This window comes from Argiope bruennichi, chromosome 5, assembly GCF_947563725.1.
Source record: "Argiope bruennichi chromosome 5, qqArgBrue1.1, whole genome shotgun sequence".
NCBI lineage: Eukaryota > Metazoa > Arthropoda > Arachnida > Araneae > Araneidae > Argiope > Argiope bruennichi.
The window spans coordinates 45,534,717-45,556,408 of record NC_079155.1 but is presented as its reverse complement, the minus strand read 5'-3'; the positions used below and the strand labels follow the sequence as shown (position 1 = coordinate 45,556,408).

The 21,692-nt window shown below is 25.8% G+C and overlaps 1 protein-coding gene across 4 annotated transcripts in view; it reads right to left on the bottom strand.

Moving 5' to 3' along the window:
* Positions 1-327: 327 nt before the first annotated feature.
* The window catches only part of LOC129968749 (scavenger receptor class B member 1-like), a 37,933-nt gene continuing 16,568 nt past the window's right edge, over positions 328-21,692 (bottom strand). For 3 of the 4 annotated variants that reach the window (XM_056082961.1, XM_056082960.1, XM_056082959.1), the window contains exons 2-15: positions 19,961-20,134; positions 19,464-19,555; positions 19,077-19,237; positions 15,036-15,177; positions 13,395-13,601; positions 12,209-12,300; positions 10,399-10,448; positions 9,443-9,512; positions 9,156-9,328; positions 8,086-8,204; positions 6,498-6,571; positions 5,294-5,345; positions 4,232-4,393; positions 328-542 (exon numbers count right to left, since the gene is read on the bottom strand). In XM_056082961.1, the coding sequence (XP_055938936.1) occupies positions 495-542; positions 4,232-4,393; positions 5,294-5,345; positions 6,498-6,571; positions 8,086-8,204; positions 9,156-9,328; positions 9,443-9,512; positions 10,399-10,448; positions 12,209-12,300; positions 13,395-13,601; positions 15,036-15,177; positions 19,077-19,237; positions 19,464-19,555; positions 19,961-19,982 (1,464 nt within the window). In that variant the 5' untranslated portion in view covers positions 19,983-20,134 and the 3' untranslated portion in view covers positions 328-494. Of the gene's footprint in view, positions 543-3,981; positions 4,059-4,231; positions 4,394-5,293; positions 5,346-6,497; positions 6,572-8,085; positions 8,205-9,155; positions 9,329-9,442; positions 9,513-10,398; positions 10,449-12,208; positions 12,301-13,394; positions 13,602-15,035; positions 15,178-19,076; positions 19,238-19,463; positions 19,556-19,960; positions 20,135-21,692 lie in introns of all 4 variants that reach the window. The other variant, XM_056082962.1, reaches the window with a different exon arrangement.

Here is a 21,692-nt window from a genome sequence, read left to right as displayed (position 1 = left end):
TATTCTTCATTGTAAAATTCAACTGACCCTTCCCTACCATGCTATGCCATTTGATCAGAATAAATCAAATTCATATTTTATGTTGTTTCTAATTTTAATTGGCTGTGGTGATTAAAACATTACATCTATAAACAAGTCCCCTTATGTTTGACTAGGAAAATGAGTTATTATACAGAAAATATCTTACATTCATTTTGTAGTGACAACTGTTAATCATATATGTGTTCATATATCAATAAAAAGAAATATGACAAAGTATAGGAAAATATGTTCTTTGAAGAAATATGATTAAAAATTAGAATAAGAGAAATTGGATCACAACAAAAATTAGAAAACATAACACACTTTATTGACATTTGTCAAATATCATAAAATAATAAAAAAAAATAATGAATTTTACAAAATGATTTAATAACAGTTCAATACATGGAAGAACAAGGCAACAATGTTGTCAGGCTTTTGATGAAGATTCTAATACTGACAATCCTTGAGATTCAAGATAATAATGGAGTGCGTTCTGTAGGATTAGTCAATAACAATACCTACAAATAAAAATAATGCAAAAGTTAAAAAAGTATTAAATTGATTTTAAATGATATAGATTCTTTAAAAGATAAATACCATACTTAATGTTAAAAACAAATGTAAATTTATTTTTAACACATGCACTTAAGGGTTTAAAATAGTTAATACTGCAAAAATACAGATTTCAAAAACATTTATTTTTCAATATTTTCAGAATTTTTTTTCTTTAAGTAGGAAACTGAAATAGTGTAAGAATAACTGTTTTATTTATAATTAATTAATGTCAATGTTTTTGTGCCAGGTAAATAATTGCATTTATGCCATTATTAATTTTTATTTTTTCATAAAAATTCATGATTAATTTAATAAGCGAATCTAATTCAACTGAAAATTTGATACCCGACAACAAATTTTGGTTTTATCCCAAATATTAAATGAGAAAGGGAATAAAAATAAGCAGCTTTCATTTTTTAAAAATCTATCTAGTTTTACAAATTATTTTATTAACAGAAATGATTAAGATATTAATTCTTAAAATACATGTTTCAAGCAACAAACAATTCAAACAGAAAATACAAATTTGAAAATAACAGAGAAATTTTAAATGCAACTAGCAGCAGCAACAATTTCCGGCTTATTTGTCTAATTTTTAGTATGCAAGAATTTGAGAAGTAGAATTAAAAACTATACTTTCCTCTTGTGAAACAGTTCTAGAAGCATTTTTAATGATCAAAGACCTTACTTCTTGATGAGTTATGAATTTAGTTGACTTAAAGCTGTTTTTCTTTCATATGCTAATGTTTTACATTAATTATGGTCATATTTATCTAACAGTAGATTAATTATAATACACAACTTTCCATCAACGTTTTAACAAATTTATGATTGGTTATATATAAAAAATCTTATGCTTTAAACGTAATCTGATTTAAATAAAATTCATTTTTATCAATCAAGATTTTTGTTTCCTTTCTAAAAATAATTTTTTGAAAGTATGAAATTACTAAATAGCTAATAATTCACATATTCATAACAGTGTAGAAAATTAACTAACATTACAAATTTAGAAAATAAGAGTAATTATTTTGCTTCCAAATAAATTACATTCAAAGCAATAATGAAAAATATTTTATAATTTATTATATTCAATTTTATGATTATATTAATGTAATGAATGATGTAACTATTCTTTAAAGATAAAGACCAAATAGATGTTGAAATTTGAAATCATTGTCATATTCTTTTAAAATTAGTAAAATAAATAATAAAAGAAGATGTTTCTGCCTTTTTTGAATGGGTCTCTGATGCTGCTATGATAAACACAAATCATCAAAAGTTTTATTAACCTTTGTTCACACCACTACATCATTTTTTTCAGAAAACAATTCCAGGAAGAAGGAAAATTTATCTGTGATGCCTTCAGCAAAATATTTTACATATCAAAAAAAAAAAAAAAAAAAAAACTGAGAGAAATTTGATTTTTTACTTTTTAAAGTTAATACTGATAAAGTGACTGAATTTCAAACACCATATTAAATCAATATCAAAACACTTACTTCCTGAGATAAACATATAAAACCATGTTTCATTTTTATATAGAAATGTTTTTCACAAATTAAAATAAATCCAAGAATAACTCAAAATCCAAGACTCATGCAATGGAACAGAAATCTTGATAGGTATCAAATATTGTATGTTAAAAAAAAAAAAAAAAAATAGCCCCAAACCATAGAAGTTTTAGTAGAAAATTAGAGTTACAGCAGAAAATGTTATACACAAAAAATAACACCTAAACCATTATCAGACAGAAAAGAACTTGTGGTAACATCATGCAAATGAATTACTTGTGACAACAAACATTTTATAAATGTATATAATTTCCAAAGGGGGAAAAAATCTGTATAAAAAGTCCTTTCAATATAAGGCTATTTCAGAATATATATCATTTGAAGCATGATGAATTTATAAAAATGAAGCCCAAACTGATATTCTATTCTTTCAATCTACATGTCATATCATATAAGAATCCAGATGGCAATTTTAACATGGGTAAGTTTCAAATATGCAGTTGATCTTTAATATAATTGTGATCTTCCATTCACGAAGCAGACTCTACCATCATTCAGTTTTGAGATAATTGGTCACGTTTTAAAAAAGTGACCAATTATCTTTAAGCTCTTTGACGTAATCATAACATTTCTGCTAATATATATGTACACCAAATTAAGAGTTTTACGGGAAAAAATTATTAGAATACTTAAAATGTCTAAAGGTCATAAAAAGTAAAAAGTGATGCCAAAAATGCCAAATTCATCAGCAAAAATAATTTTAACAACTAAAATAAATGGAATTTTTAATCTTACCCAAATGAAACAAATTGGATTATAAACTCAAACCTTAAACAAAACGGCATCATTTGTAATTTAATTATAGCTCATTTCCACACAATTAGATCTGATCTAATGAAGTTGCACACTGAGATTCTCCCAAAATAAAGAAAAGAAAAGGCTTTTTTTTTTGTATATCATAAATAATGGCTTTTTTCAGAAGTACTATTTCTATAAAGCTAATGCAAGTATCCTTTACCTGGTAGTAGATATTTAATGCAGACAAGCTGAATTAAATGTTAACAAAACTAATTATGCAGTAACCTACTCAAAATCATATATTCAACTAATTTTAATTTTCTAATCAAAAACAGATACATTGGACTAATTCTAACCTTCTATTTAAAAATAGATAGCCATGAATCTGTAATATTGCTTTGTTTTGCAGTTAGTTTCCTGTAAGGAAGCTAGATTCAAAATATTTTAATAGATCCAGATCAACGATCACTGGACTTGATTACATATCTATTAGGACACAAGATCCAGACTCTTTTAGAAGATTCTATATTCAGACCGAAAACTCACAAAAATACAAGAGAGATAAAGTTAATCAGTCTAGTGAATTCTTTTATTGGAGTGTTGAGCATTGAGTAAGCTCTAGTTATTTGTGTTGAGCTGTTTTCTATTCAACAACCAGCTGTTTGAATGTGTGTTGCTGATTTCTACAAGAGCTTTGGACGTGTTTTTATGAGGAATAAAACATCATTTATTATCAAACTTGGACTAATCCCCATACATCTATTAGACAATTTTCGTAACAATATATTCAATTCTAATCCTCTATTCGAAATTGGATATATTAGAATTAAAAATATGAAATTAAAATTAAATTCATAAGCTTATATGAAAAAAATTTAAACCTTAACAGTATCTTAGTATAGTGCTGGTGCCTGAAAGAAAAAAAAAAAATCACACACTGTGCAATAGAGTGGCACGAAAGCTTGATTACTTCACTCCAAACAGATGTCCTATGATATTATATCCATAGCATAAGCAGGAGCAACAGTTGTTAGCACAGGCAGGGTCAAGGTTAAGAGTACTTTCTCAAGTGTCCACATAACTTACATACCATATGAAGCCTTCAATCCAATTATCCATTTCTGAGAGCACTCACTACCTGGTTACAAACACAGGAGGCGGAGATATCTGAAGAAAATTGCATTATTTGTTTTCTAGCTACGAAAAACAAGCATAATATCTTAAAAGTTCCCCTTACTTAAGCACCTTAATCACCTAAAGCTGCAAATGCAAATACAGCAAAAGTTTAAAAGCTTTATTATTATGCAAGTTAGTACCCAAGAAATATAAAAAAGAATTACCTTTTTGTCATCTCTTTTTACCCAACACATGTAGCTTATAGTACCGATACAAACTAAGACACCCAATCCCATTAATCCAAATATGGATCCAATTGCAGCATTCTTAGGGAGGTATACTTTGTTTTTGAACACATTAGCCAGATCTTCTGTCAGCGAAAAAGACTGAAAAAATATTTATATTTATAGGACATTGTCTCACACTAGAATATGTAGCCATTATTTCTATGGTACAATATTTAATTAAAGGATTTAAATGAATGTAAAATGTCACCTCTTTATTGATGATGCACATATTGTTTTATTCATTTATGTAGCACAAAATTTAAAAAGTTTTAGTCACTTGTAATAAAGATTTAATCACTAAAATTTAGACAATTAATGCAGAGGAGAGAAAAAAAAAAATTGAATTGAGATATTGGCATATGAAAAGAAAATATTTATATATATTTTTTATAAATCAAAAACAATGTAAAGTAACCATTATAATCCTCTCTTAAATTATATTTACATGTTACAAACACATACACACACTTACATATATTTCAATGATTACTGTTTTAAATACGTAATAAACTAGGAATGCATGTTTATACAGAAAATAAACATTACGAGACTGAACTCCTTTTTCTCATAGAACAACAAATAGAATGTCTCAATCTGAACCGCTAGTATATTTAAAATGAAACTCAAGAATAAAAAGTGGCAGTGAGGTTTACCAAAAACTATATTATGATTCTCATTAAAAAAAATAGTTGCTTCTTTATTTAGAGCATTATATATATCTCTCATTATAGACTCAAAAATTAAAAGTTGAACCACTTAGAGATTTTTCTTGTCCATAGGATTTAAAAAGCTTCTTTAATTCATAAAATTAAAAAAAAAGTTTATGAAAAACAAAACAAACAATATTAATTTTGAAAAAAATTAAAGCATGCAAGTGATGAACTACTAGACAAACAAAAAGAATGGAAACATGCTACAAAAATAAGACAGAACAATAAAACATAAAATAAATGAATAAATAGCTATATGATTTAAAAGAATTTTAGAAAGATGACTTACTAAATCGGCCCAAAATACTGGGAACATAACAGTGGGAACATTTTGAAGCTGACTGAAATTATAAAAGGAATACAAATAAATGAAAAACAAGCATACAAAAACACCCCCATTTCTAAACATAATGAGTTTTTTGACATCTTATCAATGGGAATATCCATTTCTCTTTAAATAAAATTTGTCTGTGTGCATTTATTGATACTCAAGACGAACTATTAAATCTATGACTACCAAAATTTAGTACAGATATATTAGATGGCGAGAAATTGCATTTTAAAGATTTGTTTTGAAATTTTATTTAAAATTTGGTCAAAAATTTGGCATTTTTCAAAATAATTCCAAAAAAAAAAAAAAAAGTTTCAAAAATGCAGCTAATAAGATAAAAGAACATGGATAATAAGCTTTAAATCAACATGTCTTAATACAGCCAGATAGAGAAAAAAATACTCTGTTCCATTCTAATTTTGAAATCAAACTCATATTTTACATGAAAAAAGATAAAGTGAAATTAATGCCAAAAACATGCAATTAGAATATAGATGATATGGACAGTTGCTTGACTCCATCACAGATGTTTATGCTTACAATGAAAGTAAAGGTGCAAGGTAACCAAAAATACACGGGTTAACTGTTATCATAATTTAAAACTTTAAATTATTTTATTAAGGGGATCAAATTATGTATAAGAAATTTAATTGAAATTAAGCAAAACTATCATCCCTATCAAACAAGCTAGTCACCAAAGATAGATATTATATAATATATATAACAAAATTATAGTTCTTTCCAGGAATATTTTATAACATACAAATGACTATTCATCCAAATATCTTCCCATTACTTACTTTGTTTCATGAGTAAAATTTACAATTCAGCTCTCCTTTAACCAGTGACATTTAGAAAGGATTTTTACATTATTCTGAATAACATCAGAAATGATAGATGTAATTCATTGAACAATAAACTAAAATTATTTAAAGTAATTATTTTCCCCCGTTTTTCAAAACTTATTAGCCAAAAATCTGTTGAAAACATAATCAATATCTTTTTTAATCTGAAAATTAAAAAACTCTTATTCCACTCTTAGAATAAGAAGCCAGATTAATACTAGTTAGATTAAGTGTCAAACAAATATGTGAGGAAAGGAAAATAAAAATAGGCATTATTTCATGAATCATATTGTCATAATAATATTAAAGAAACTTACGATATTCCATAAATTCTTTGAACATACAAGTTGACTTGAAACCTAACAGCAGCATCAATACTAAATCCAGTATTCTAAATAAAAATGAAATTCTCAGATAAGTATATTGAATATCAAAAGATATCTTTTTAAAACCTTTTATAAAAGATGAAAACTACAACTGTGGTGCTGCAACTTAAGACAGTACTTGATTTATACAAGCAGAAATTAGAAATAAAGATGTTTGTTATAATACTGATTAGTATAGAGAAAAAATATCACAATAGAACAAAATAAATTAGTAACCATTAATTTTACAACATAACAGATATACTGATTTTATCAAAATATAAATAGATTTTAATTGCCCTTTAAAAAATTTTACACTTCAGAAGCTTTAACGTCAAAAATTTATTTCGGACATCAGCATTTAAATCTCTCTCCACTAAAATTGAAAAACAATAAAAATAAATAACTTTTATATTTAAATAACATTTCACACACAAACACAAGTTTGACTATGTTTTTTATGCAGCTTAAACTTCCAATACTTCAATCTCAATTTTTAAAAATCTGCAAAATTTAATTGGCATATTGATTTATGGTACTTTTAATTGTCATTTTCTTCATACATCTCCCTCATTTAGAAAAACCAACATCAAATAAATAATAATTGGAAAACAATTGTTGTGATAAAATAACCCAATTTCAGTTAACTTCTTGGAGATATGAAACATATGCTCAATATTTAACTTAACCCTTTCAAGAACCATGGGAAGTATGCTTCCCATCAAATTTATCAATCTTCGAATGAAGTTATATAGATTGGGATAAGTTCTGATGCATTTTTCAATAAGACAGAAACTCAGATGCTTCAGTTCCTTATCTGACACAAAATACCATGTTTTCATTTGTCACTTAATGCCAATCTCAATTCTAAAAATATTTTAATTTATCACAACTAGAAAAAAATTGCCTTTCAAAGGTTTAAAATATACAGTATCGACTAAGTTGGTAAGTTCCTAACTGTTAGAGAAAGACATTTTCAGTCTGAATATGCTTTAAAAATAGTAGAGAATTGCTGTTTGTGTTTCTGTGTCAATAAATGTAATGCTATCAATAATTTCCATACAATCTTTTAATCTTATTAGGCATATTTAGCACAATACATTAAGTTTGACTTCTTTATGATGTTGAAGAAGTGGTGTTTACTGATTGGTATAAACCAATATAATTCCCTAGATTATATGAAAATAGGAAAGTAAAACAATGAATTAACCAATTCATGTTTTCATCACAGTTTATTACAGTATTTTTTTTTAATCATTGCCCTTCCCTTCCAATGCCTAGTCCCCCCCCCTTCTAATAAAATGATAGTTTTTATACAAACATTACTAAATCTTGAAAATGTACTGTTAATTTTATAAATCTAAATACACTAAACCTCCTATCAATTCCATAAAATAAAAATAATATTTGACATTTTAATTAAATCTTAAGCTATAAATCTAATCTCAAGTATAAGTAATTAAAATATTTAAGGATTTAGTTATAATTTAATTTTCATATAGATTATAACTATACTCTATAAAATTGTCCCATATCTTACTGGTTCAATATCAATATGGAAATCATGCAGAGAGGCATTAGGATGAAGTCCATTAACACCTTTTAAGTACATTGGATCACCAAAATAAAAGTGCGGGAATGATAACACAACAGGAGCATCTATAAAAGGATTAATTAAAATTAAATAAAAAAATGTTTAAAAAGATTTAAAAGAAAAAAGATAAATAAAAAATGACCTGCATGGCTATAGTAAGAAAAAGATATTAATTTTTATTTTACTATCAAGAATTCAAATCAATTTGTAAGTTGCTACATATAATGCTTTAATTGGAGCATGGGCATTTTTATTTTCATTACACTGCCTCCCCTTGGATTAGATCTATAACCAACATGGTATATTTTTATTTTAATTCACTGTTTTAAAACACCTCAGTAAAGATATCAGAAGAGAGAAAACTTTTCTTACTACTCATCAAGAACAATTGTTCCAGATTTGGATTCATTACATTTAATGAATACTAATTTTTAAAATGAGCATTAAAAAATCTGAACATTGTAGGAGCACACTATTCTATTTGAAGAATAATATTTTGTTTATATTGCAGTATAATCAGCTAATGGAAGTAGAATTTAAGCTTAACAGAAAGAGTTTTTTAAAAAATGATGAAAATAATATCCAATATTTTGCAAAGTTAAAAATCTATAATGGCTGAAGGAGTAATGTAAATTCTGGATTTATATAAAAAAAATCATTCAAAAATAAGAATTTAATTATTGAAAGGTATCAAAAATTTAAAAAGAGAAGAATTTATTTTTAAAAACTGTACTGTAATTCAAAGTACAATTTTAAGATATTTGCAACTGAAAGGAAATATGATTCCAATGTCTTTGTAAAAAGTCTTCTAGAAATTATAAAATGTCAATATATAACTATTTCAAATTTTAAATCTCTTGATTATAGACATCAATTAGCAGATGATGAATGAATACATAAAAGTTCAGAATGCAAAATGGCATTAAAGATAATTTAAGGTTAACAATTGTTATTGTAGATATATGACAAGAATTTTATACTAGTTTAATAAAAATCTAAAAATTAATTTAACTTACCATACTGACAACTACTGATATCTTGAGCACCAGAAGGTAGTTTCATTTTTGTATCAAAACAAGCATTTATAGGATTCTGAGTTCCATTGGCTAATGTCATATTTGTAGTCATAAATCTTCTAGATGTAACTCCTAAGTGCTCAACATCTTCAGTATAGTCTAATGTTAAAGACCTAATGATGCACAAAATAAAATCTAATTATAGCCTAAATCTATAAAAACAATAGAACTATTGCATATAATAAAAGAATATGAATTTTAAAACGCACAATCAAGAAAAAAATTACCTGCAGAAAACAGATTGGAAGAAAGTGTATGTATTTTGATATGGTTGAAGAGGTGGTGCAATTTCAGCATCTACAAAATGAATACATTGGGTTATGAAATAAGTATTTATAATTGAAATAAGTACTATTTATCTAAGGATTCCTAGAACTGGGAATTATGATACCAAATCACAAAGAAAAATATAGCATTTCTGTAAGTTTCTTTTAAATTCTTTTGACATATATAATGAAAAATGGTTCAAAGCAATTTTAAGAGGTTTCATTAAAATCTGCTACGTAACTATTTTTAATTATATAATTTAAGTATCAATATTTCATCTTTATAATAATTTTTCACATTTAAAGTTGATAATTTTTTTTTTTTCCTTGCTCAAAGAGAACCCATAAATACGGAAAAACTAGCTCCTCATAGCTCTAAAAATATAACGTATAAAAAATATAACTATTTCTTAATGTAAGAAGAAAAAAAAATCTTAACATTTAAAAGTACAATTTTTTTATTTATATAATTAAAAGAAAACATGAAATAAAAGAAGATTATGCACTATGCTATTCTGATAAAACAAACTGTCTTTTTCATCAAATTGATATAGTTAAGAATAATCACATTTTCATTTTCTGATAAACATTTGAACAATATTTGACTGTACAGAATTTCTTAAACATAATTTTTTAAGAATAAAGTCATTGATTTATCTAGGCAAGATTATCATATGCAATACAATACTTAGAACCTTAATTTTGGCATTTTATTTCCATGAAGGGAAATTTTTAACTACAAAAATAAAATATTCTGCAATAACTGGTCTAATATACATAAATGAATATAACAGCAGTGATATTACAAAATATCTAATAAAAAAACAGTGTCTACATATAAACCAATCATAACTTCCTAAAATCACTTTTAAGATAATGCGATTAATTTATCTTAACTATCACTGAAAATAACTTACTTGATCCATTAAACATATTGCAAGATGCACCATTCCAAAATCCCAATGAACTGAAAGTAAAGGTAACTTATTTTATTAGGGATATTAATAATGCAATATAAATATATAAAGTGTGTAGTGATGGTATTAAAGTAATTGTTTTTTTTTTTTTTTTTGCATAAAAATGAAGACATAAAATTTTTTATAATTATCTCTCGTTAATAACTGAAAAAATTTAAAATTTTTGAAAAAAAAAAAAAAGCAATATGTAATTTCTTTATTTACCTCAATTGGTATCAGTAACTTAGAAGATTAAGTTTATATATTAAATTAGAAAAGATTATAAATATTGATTTGATTGAAATGCTACATTACATACAAATTAAATGATAAAATGTATAACAGAAATTTCAATAAGGCAATTTCTAAGTGAATTGTTAATTTTAAATTTATATATTCACATTACAATGTTACATGCAATTAAATTCAAACTGCTTCATCTCTACACTGATTTTTAAATTAAATTTTTTAAAAATTGATTAACTGATATAGGCATAAACACTGACAAAAGAATACATAAAAATAAAGGTAGAAATAATAATAATAAAGGTGAAAAGGTAGAAAATGTGACACTGCACAATACAAATAAAAACACATTTTCACCATGACTTTCCCGCATATTTCCAAAATATAGCTTCTATGTTTGGATTTGCCATACAATGAAGGAAAAGAGAAAATTTTGGAATATAATCTATTCCAAAAAAGATATAAAAATCTGATCAAGTTAGGCACAAAAATTGACATAAATTAGATATTAAGATCACATAATGACTAACTGATTTAGCTAATTCACACACACAAGAACAGACAGTCATCTGACAGATTTAGTAGAAAATTTGGCACAGATCTTTTAATTTGGTGTTCTGATCATATACATTTCATACTATTTATCTCCTTTTTTAAGAAACTATTGTATACAAATGGCAATTCCATTATTTTTTTAAATTAAATTCAAGAGTGATTTAGAATATGGAAAGAATTAAAATCTAAATGTCAAATTTTCTATTAGACATTTTTTTAATATATTAAGAACAATCAAAGGAATTGCAAAAATGGGTAAAAAAAAAAAAAAAATAGCAGTGAAACATCACACTTTACAAAACATGGTCATGTCCCAATAACCACTTTCTATGAGTCACTGCTGTTCTTATAGACCCAATTTGTACAGCATTCACTATATCTAAATGTAACAAGTCACAAATCATATTCATCTCCGTGTATGGTACATTTCACTTTAATAGATTTAGTTAACTTCAAAAACAACAAATATGCGAACTAAGCTGATCTTTGGAATGATTTAAAAAGCTTTCAATAATATTTTTATATATTCATATTATTGATCCATAAATATTGACAAGGTTCTTGTCTACGTTGCTGCAAATTTGTATTTTATATTCTGAACTGCAATTTATATAAATTTTTAGTCATGAACATTAAACTAACTCCACATTTTCCAAAATTAGCAACATCTGGTGCTGCCAGTTTTGTTCAAGAATCCCCATTTTCTGTATTGTTATTAATTCCCAATTTAGTCTCGAATTTTGTAAAATTAAATGTTTACGAAGCTCAAGATCTAATTCGATTCTAATCCGTTGTTTGAGCTATAATAAATGATACTAGATGTCAGAAAACTTGCAAAGCATTTGTAATTAAACTTATGCTTAGTAGTCACTTATTATTATGTTTTGATAGTAAACTTGCAATGTTTATTAGCAAATTAAATATTTTTTTATAACACTTTCATGAAAAAACTTTAGCAATAGCAACTTACTCTTTTCCATTCCAGCGATCAATTATATTGAGATTGTCCAGCGTATCTTCTCCAGTGAATACATTATATAATCCATCATCAGTATCATTTTTCTAAAAATATTGACGATTTATTAAGCAATTACATTATTAGAAATAAAATTTGCTAAAACATAATCTGTACAAGTGATTTAAAAAAAAATTACAATTACTTTTTCATACTGAAAAGAAAAAAGGAATTTATCAATCTAATAAATATAAAATGCATCAATATTCTTATAAAAGTTTAAATATAATATTGGCAGTACTTGTGTATTAATCGAATGTCACTAGCAAGCATAATCAACAGATCAGCATGACACATTGGATTTTTTATGCTTCACATGTTGACTGATGTACTGAATTATTCACAATGCAATTCATGTGGCTCCGCCAATCATCGGTGATACACATACAACAAATAAATACATATCAGTTAAAAACTGACAGCAGAACTCTATTCATTTCTTACATATTATATAATAAACATAAAAACTGAGGGAGATTTCAGATGCGAGTAGTACCAGTTCTATTTCGATTACTATTACCCATTTCCTTTAACAAAACTTGGTTCCCAAAAATGAATTTTTGAAAATAACATGAACAAAGATACATACAAGGAAAGAAAAAAAAAAAAAAAAGAATATCTTGTATCTGTATATTATATTAAATTAAATTAAGCGATAAATATACAGCCAATTTAGTTCATACAAATATAGCAATATTGTTTGTTTGTTTACATCTGCATATGACAGTAGTGTATATTATATATTTATATATACATAATGATAATGGTATAATTCAAAGATCATACGATATAGAGTTATAAGAACTTATTTGTTAAACATTTTGAGAATGGAAAAGTACAGCTAAGAGCTATTTTACAGTAATTTCAATAACTTTAAAAAATATATATATATATATTGATGGATTTTAAGATATTGTTGAAGTTTAGATTGAATTATTTAGCGTATTTAATTCAACATCTTTAATAATAAGATAGAATTCAAGCTATATTCACACAAAAATAAATCATATGCCACTAACATTACTTAATAATTTGACATATCTAGCAGAGTCAGTTAAAATTGCAATTCCATTTTATAATTTTAAACAATTTTAATTTGAGAAAAATGTTTAGTTCAATTTTAAATAATTCTGTTACATACCCCATATAACCAAGCAAATAAGCCATTTTTAAATGGAATGTCCTTCTTAAGAATTGGAGAAAGCAATATTATTATATCTCTGTATCCATCAAATGCCAACTGTTTAATAGACTTTTTAACAATCAAACGTTCACCTGCTATTCCAAAGGCAAGAGAGGCAGCTAGTCTAATAGGCAGTTCATAATTTTTTAGAAAATTTGCAGCAAGCTAAAAATACAAAAATAAAAATAAAATGAAACTCAATTTAAAAAAAGTATATGTTCATAATAAGATTAAATTACAAACTTTCCAGAACATTAAAAAAATGTCTTGGTATCTAATCATATCTATATTGCAATATAATTTATTTCTTATATTAAACCAACATACATCAAATATATGAAAATAATTCCATAACTAATAGCAAAACAAATTATGCAAAGTTATATTCTGTATTTTGAAAATTCAGTAAATTAAGACATTTCATACATTTAGTGCATATTCATTAAAGCAAATGTAATCACATTAATTTTATTACTAAACTGATGTACCACTGAAAATATTATGTCTGTATACAAAACTAATTACACACAAACACTAAGAATGAATGATTTAAAAAGTCTTTTTATGAAGGCAATAAATGAAAGTTTACAAACACTATAACTAACAAAGCATTTAAAATTAAACAGTCAAAGTAAGTTAAGTATTGAATGCTAGTTTTTTGTTGAAGAGAGCAATATCTTATGGTATTCTGTTTTATCAATAAAGCTAGAATTTAAACTTTAAAAAACATTTCTATTTTTTTAAAGATATTACTTTATAAATCGTTTCTAGCAGCATAGCAATATCAATGCTTTAATTGTTACAAGGAATAAGAAAGTTCAATTTTACAAATTAAAGGGATGAATATTGTTCAACAACGTCAAATTATTAAGGCTCTTGATGAAACAGCTAATTATTTTCAGTGTTTGGGTGCGAAATAAGCAAACTCACTAGCATCTCAAATAAAATTATGCAAAAAATAAATAAAATAAGAAACACCCACCATTTAAATCTATCAAATCATTGTTAATAAAGGTTCATATTGTACATAATAGATTCACATCTAAACTATAATCAGGACTTTACATCAAAATTAATTTTAAAAAAGTCATATAAGAAGTGGAATAAAAAATATGCAAGTGAAATTACAAATTATAGGTGAAGACACTTTCTGCTGTTCTAACACCAATACTGTATTGTTAATTACTACCCATTAAAAGTGTTTCAATGAATATGTTCTTGAACTCAAGTTCCCTAACCCCTTGACATAACAGGTGAATAGAGTAATGTATGCCAATGTAAATATTTAGTAAGTGGTTGCGCTTAAAAAAAAGTGATTTACTTAATAGGTAATTTATTACTAATAAATTGGGAAAAAAAAATTAAGATATAGTTGACATAAACGTTATTCGATAAATTCGGTCCAGAATCAAATCGGTGTGGTAAATCTATGATGATTTAGATATGAAGGAGATGATGAAGTCTCTTAGCATAATGAATATGTCAGGTTTAAAGCTTTAAATAAGTTATGGAAAAGAAAAACAATCTTGGGTATATTAAATAGGGAGAGGGAAGATAAAATCAGAATATAAAACTGCATCAAGTAATAAAGCGACATACCAGTAATGGAGCATTTAATGTAACAATCTGATCATCCTGACTGCCAACTGATTCATTACGGAGGAAGACAAAAGTTCTCACTTCTTTGAAAGACACAGTACCGTTAGGATGAAATACAATATCTTCTTTAACCCATCGAGATCTAAAAAAATAAACATGCTTTGTAATAAAAGAAAAACAATGTTTAGAAATAAAAATTTTAATACATGTTTATTAACTGCATATCAATGATAAACATAGTTAATAGACTAACATGGCATTTTTGATGATTAATTGTTTCTTACAATAATCACTAAAATTTATCTGACAACTTTGGCGATTAAGTGCAGGCATGCAGTTAATACACTAGTATCAAAATTTTAATACTAACAAAAAATTTACAAAATATTATCAAATGAAGACATTCAAATGTTTTCAATATACTTAAGAATAATGCAAATCTAAAGTTCAGGATTTTGAAAATAAAATTTTCAACTTCTTTTGGATACTGAAGAATTTGAATCAAGGAGGAGGGGACATTTTTACATATTCATAATAACTGGAATTGAAGTATAAAAATTTTATTGTGTTTATCTAGACTAAAGTTGAACCATTTAACTAGATATGTATATACAAGGTAATTAATGTCCCTATTTTAAAATGCTGTAAACTAAGAATCACTGATCAGAATGACTTCATATTTGACTAAATACATTTGAAGTAGGGACTGCAATATCAGACCAAAAGTTCAATACCAGTATTCAGTATTTTTTGGAACTTGAGTGCAGTTTTAATACCGGTGTAGAAATTTTAGAAAAAGAAAGAAAACACAGGTGTTTTTTTGTTTTATTTGCCAGTTTTATTAGAGTATAAATATCAAAAAAATAATTTGTAACTTATAAATTATAACAGTATATAAAGAATCACAAAAAAGTAAAGGAACATCTTATTTATTTAAATCACAAAAAAGTGTTAATATTATTATTCAGTCTGTGGTACTATTACAAATTTTTGAAATGTGATCGTAAAAAAAATAATGCATCAATTGTACTGTCATTAAGCCTGGAACGTAATTTTGTGCAAAAATTACCAGCTGTCGAAAACGCTCTTTCGGCATCTACGCTAGCTAGTGATACTGTTAGCAATGCATGATATATTTTTTTCAAGTATTTACCTCTAAACCCCTCATCTTGAAATAAATCGATTTCTTGTCGGATGCTTTTGGATATAGCTGACTTCTGTATTGTATTTTGGTTTGTTGAAATTCTTTTATTTATCGCTAATTCTAATTTTTGTTCAAGAGATTTTTTCCTTTTCATTATCAACATTAGTATAATCATAATCTTCGATGATAACTGCACCAAATTCGTCTGAATGTGGATAGGTTTGTGGGTAAAAAATTTTAAAAAAATTTACTATAAATTTGATCAGATTTGAATTGGTTTTTTTTTTCTTCTTTTTCATTTTTAAAATCATTATAACTAATATAGTAAGATACTTTACTGTAATACCGTAGACCATAAATACCATAAGACATTTTCTATTTTGGTATGCCTTTCTTCTGTGCGATTTTTCAATGTAATATATAATTCTTCAGATAGTGATGTGTGCTGTTCTTTCAGTGATTACAACATGAAATTTATTGTTGCATTAGCTGTTAATAAATTAGAATCTCTTTGCCATAATGCCTCAACAGCCAGTTTTATTGGAAGTAGAGCTGATACAGTTCTGGATATTAAGCCGAATTCACTATCTGAAAAATTAATTTACAGGTTTAAGTCGATTATTGCTTTTTGGATTGAATTTCTCAGTTTCAAAAATTGTTCCATCATTAGGAGTAAATTGTTCCAATGCGTTTTAGAATCTAATATTAACATATATTCCGTTTTTTTTTTCAGTTAGTATATATTTTTGTAATATGGCATTTTTTGTAGGGGAACGTTTAAATATCTTAACAATTTTTCGAATTTTTATAAATTATAAGAAGCAATTCTTGATGGGTTAGTATTTCATCCTCATCAGCAATATCTTCTTCAAAAATTACATTGTCATTATCTTCATTGTCAATATCACTCTCTTCAAATTCGGAATCTTAGTTTCTATATCCACAGTATTTGGATTCTTCTGTTCTTTATTTTTTTGGCATAATACACCTATTATTCCTAATTGAATTCCATGAGCATAGCACAATTGCTGATTTGTACCAATCAACTATCCAACTTTTTTCATAACTGTTGCACCATCAGTCGTTTTGGATACCATATCTTCTTCCAGAAATAATCCATGTTTCGCTAATTTAGATTTAAGCACTTTAACACATTTTTTTGCTGGCATACTTCCCAAGACAGGTGTAAGTCATATTCTAAGTTTTTTTTTCTCCAAATGAAAATTTGTATTTAAATAGCATCTATACCTTACACTTGTCCATTCATTAAATGCAAGACTAAATTTTTCACCATTTACTTTTAATTATATTAGCTCGCATTTCAAAGAATTGCAAACACCGTTACTGTAATTTATAACAATTCTTTTTATAGTGTTACTCGATGTTGGTAGATTTTTAAAACCTCTGGTGGCTAGGGATTTTCTTAATTCAGTAGAAGTGCAAAACACTTGAAATGGCAAACCATCTAATGCTGTCATTTTACTTATAATTTCATCCAAACTATCTTTTTTTTCAAAATAATCTAAAATTCTTGATGGCCTGGGCTTAGAAATTGTGCTTAAATTTGTATCTTCATCGCAATTAGATTCTTTCCTCTTTAAAAAATTTGTATCGTGTTTCATTTTTAAATATGTATGGAGTCCGCTTTAACTTCCTCCATTCACATAAATAACTCTTGAGCATTTTTTACACTATGCCATCATATTCTTTTCATCATATAAATAATGAAACCAAACCAAAATATTAGGAACTGATTTTTTCTGTTCTTTAATGTTATTCTTATTCATTATTATGGGTTATTGTTTATGAGTATATATTTATAATAAATCTGAAGAAAATTTTGAACCCTAAAGTATGATATGCAAATACAATGTGAATGACAAACTGACCAATTTAAAAAATATCGAAATATTACACACTTTCTTCATAACTACAACCTTGTTTTCACAGATGCAAATATCAGACTACAAATCCTGTGCATATGCAATATCGCTCGGAGCTGTAATAGGATAGTTTTGTCCTGCCTCCTTGGATAATTCACATATTTTGTCACTTTTCTTGATTGTACGATACAACTTTGTATTCACAGTCTAATTAATTTCGCCTATTAGGGAGGCATAAAAACAAAAAATGTATACTATTTTGCTATGTTGGTAATCCCTGAACATATAGTGGAGACAATTTTTAAAAAATTTCTAGTGAATACCGAAAAAACGGTATTTAAACTTGTGAATATCGGTATTACAAAACTGTACAAATGGCTCAAAATACTGGTATTCAGTATCGCAACTCCTAATCTGAAGCAACAAAGTTTCATTTGGTCAAAAAAAAAAAAAAAAAAAGCACATGGTATAAATCTTGGGGAAGTTGTAGATGCTTGTTAAAGGATTTTTGTTGTTGCTTAATATTACCAAGATTTTTGTCACTATTTTCAGGCAGCGTTACTTATTGTTACATTATTATTTCCTCCAATAAGCTACAGTTTCCTTTTAGCTGACATTTCTAAGGTAAGCAAGTCAACATTTTTCTGTTAAGGTGATTTTCTTCTTTTCAGAGCTTTCTTCATAATGCCCCTCACAATACTAACTAACAGAGTTTAAATACTATTTTTCCAGCAAACAAAATTCTCTTACTTCACACACGTAATTCAGGTCAAATATCTAGTTAAACTGAACAGCAGTCCTTAATAATAATCATACATATATATTTGCTTTAATTATCATACATATATACTTGCTGACCATATATTTATATTTTATTGTATAAAAATATAAATGAAATAAAGCATTTCAAGTAAACGTTAATTAGCATTAAGTTTATATTATTTACACAATTCAGAATTAAAAACAATTATTTTTAGTACATAAAGAAATAAGCTAGTGTAAAAAGATTCTTACTTAAAAGTATAAGGCCCAACTTCTACAAGATTTGCTTTTTCTCTTCTTCTCAAAAAGTTATCAGCATTTGTAATATTGAAAAAGTAAAGGCGTTGATAGATTGGAAGTGGAATGTCCTGCCATACTTTATATCCAAGAGTTCCATTTTTGAGAGATATTTGCTAAAGATACATTTTTCATAAATATACATCTTTACAAAATATGGAATTTTAAAAAGTTAACATATTATTCTGCATATATATTAAAAAATAAAGTAAAAAAGATTCAGTCAGGAAACAATTTCACTAACATAGATCATAATACAAGAAAAATAGTCAATCTATTTTCCAATTATTTTTTTAAAACTCAAATGCGACTTGAATGAGTTTGAACAACATGAAAGGTTACCTGTTTCAACAAAGTATTAAATATCACAGGAAAGCAGAGAAAAAATATAACTCCCAATACCACAAGCAAGGCACCAATTGATAGGAAGGTAACTGAAAGGTAAAATTAAAGAATGTCTTAGTACTAAATCATTTTTTATGACAATAATAAAGAAAAAAATTTTAAACATTGCTCATAAGTTCTTGACAAGAAATTGTTCATTGACAGAATTTTATATAAGATTATCCCCCTTAATATAATATAAAGAGAATAATAGATTGTCATTTTAAAATTTTTCATTATTAACATAAAAAACATTCCAATTACTGTTTAGAATGATTTAAATTAATGTTAAAATAAGCAAAAATAATATTGGCTAAAAATATTTTAACAGTATTTTTGTTTCATATTAATAAAAAAATTAATTTTAGTGAAATGGATATAAAACAAATTTCAACTTTCATTAAATAATAATATAATTCTTTAGTAAAATTATAGTTAACAGATTAATTACTTACCTGATTTTTTATGAGTAAACATATCTAGCTAATGCAGGACACACACACACATAATAAGCACTACCTAATTTTGAGCAAAGCATTGGTTCTATACTGAAACCAGTTCTGTGTGTCCTTGAAAGTAACAACTTCTGCATTTGAAGTTTCTGTCTTCTTAAAAATATTTCCTCATCCCTGTATAAAAGGGGAAAAAATACATTTTATTCCTTTACATTATTATTAATAACCCATTGAAAAACATGACATCAGCTTTATGAAAGAAAGTCTAAAATTATCTTGAATACCGAAATGAAAGACATGTTTTAAAGATAATAATAATTGGATCGAAATATGTAGCATTTTGATAAGTTTTCGTTAAAACAATTTTTAAATTTTTAGCAACTAAAAACCTTCACATAAAGGATAAATATTTCATAAAATAAATCACATTTGAGGAAAGACTAGATTGAATTATGCCTTAATTTTAAGCTACATAAAATTGTTAAATAAAAATGCATAAAACTTTTACAAAATCATGGTAAATTTCAAACTTTATTAAAAAAACTGGGAAGTATAAAATTAATCCAAATAATAATTTCCTAAATTGCCAATTATAACTACTAATTAAATTTTAAAGAGATACAGATTGATATTTTAACCTTTTTTTTAAATGAAAAGCATCACATTTGTTGAACTTTTAAATTCATTGATTGTTTTAAAAGTCAAAACATACAAATAATTATTTTGTGATAAAAATAAAGTAAGTAATACAAGTTTTTAAGTAATTGAAAAGGTTTTATTTGAGAAACAATTTTTCTTTTTTTTTTATATTTTAATAAAATGAAATGATATAAAGAAAAACAATAATATAGTAGAGTTTCATACATTTGTTTCAAATGTCACACTGAATTTTGGAGAGAATTCTCACTTATTACAAATATTATATACATGTAGCACTTTTCAGGGACTAATTTAAATATATATATCCATTGTTTTATGGACATATATATTACAAAAATAATTTGAACAGATATATAGGAGTTAAACATAGCTTGATAGAATAGCACACAATAAAAAAAAAAAAATCTAAATATACACTTAGTATATAATTGAGGTTCAATCAAATATTTAAAACTGATAAATCCTTACAAATATTATATATCCCACAGCAATCTTTCTAAATTTTAAAAAAATTACTCAGCGTTTTTCAAACTAAAATATTCTTTATTTGAAATCTGTGAAATACTGAACAAATTTTTGCCAATTTATATATTCTTATTTTAGATATGCCATTTAAAATCTGTTCTTTTCATCAAAACAAGTAGTTACTAAATAGTATAAATCTTTTAAGATGCTATTTTCAGTTAATATCACAATATATTTTCTGTAATGATATATTTTATGTTTAAATACTTCAAGAATGTCAGAAAAGAAAGCCCGATTAATACAAAATTATACTTTATGAATAATCAAATTACGAGTAGATCGTTTTGCTAGATATTTTATTCAAATTCGCTTGCCTTATCTATTAGAATAAAGTATACAAATGGATTTTCAGCGCTAAATATGAAATGACTTTCAACAAAAGGGGGAGAAAAAAAATTAATGAAAATAAAATTATAATTTACTGTTAAGTAACAACAGAATGAATTGTCACCGTATATGTAAAATAATTGTAATTATATAAATCATTCATGTTTAGAATTATTTAAAGCTGGACCTTGGCCATCTAATGTCAAAATGAATTCTGAAT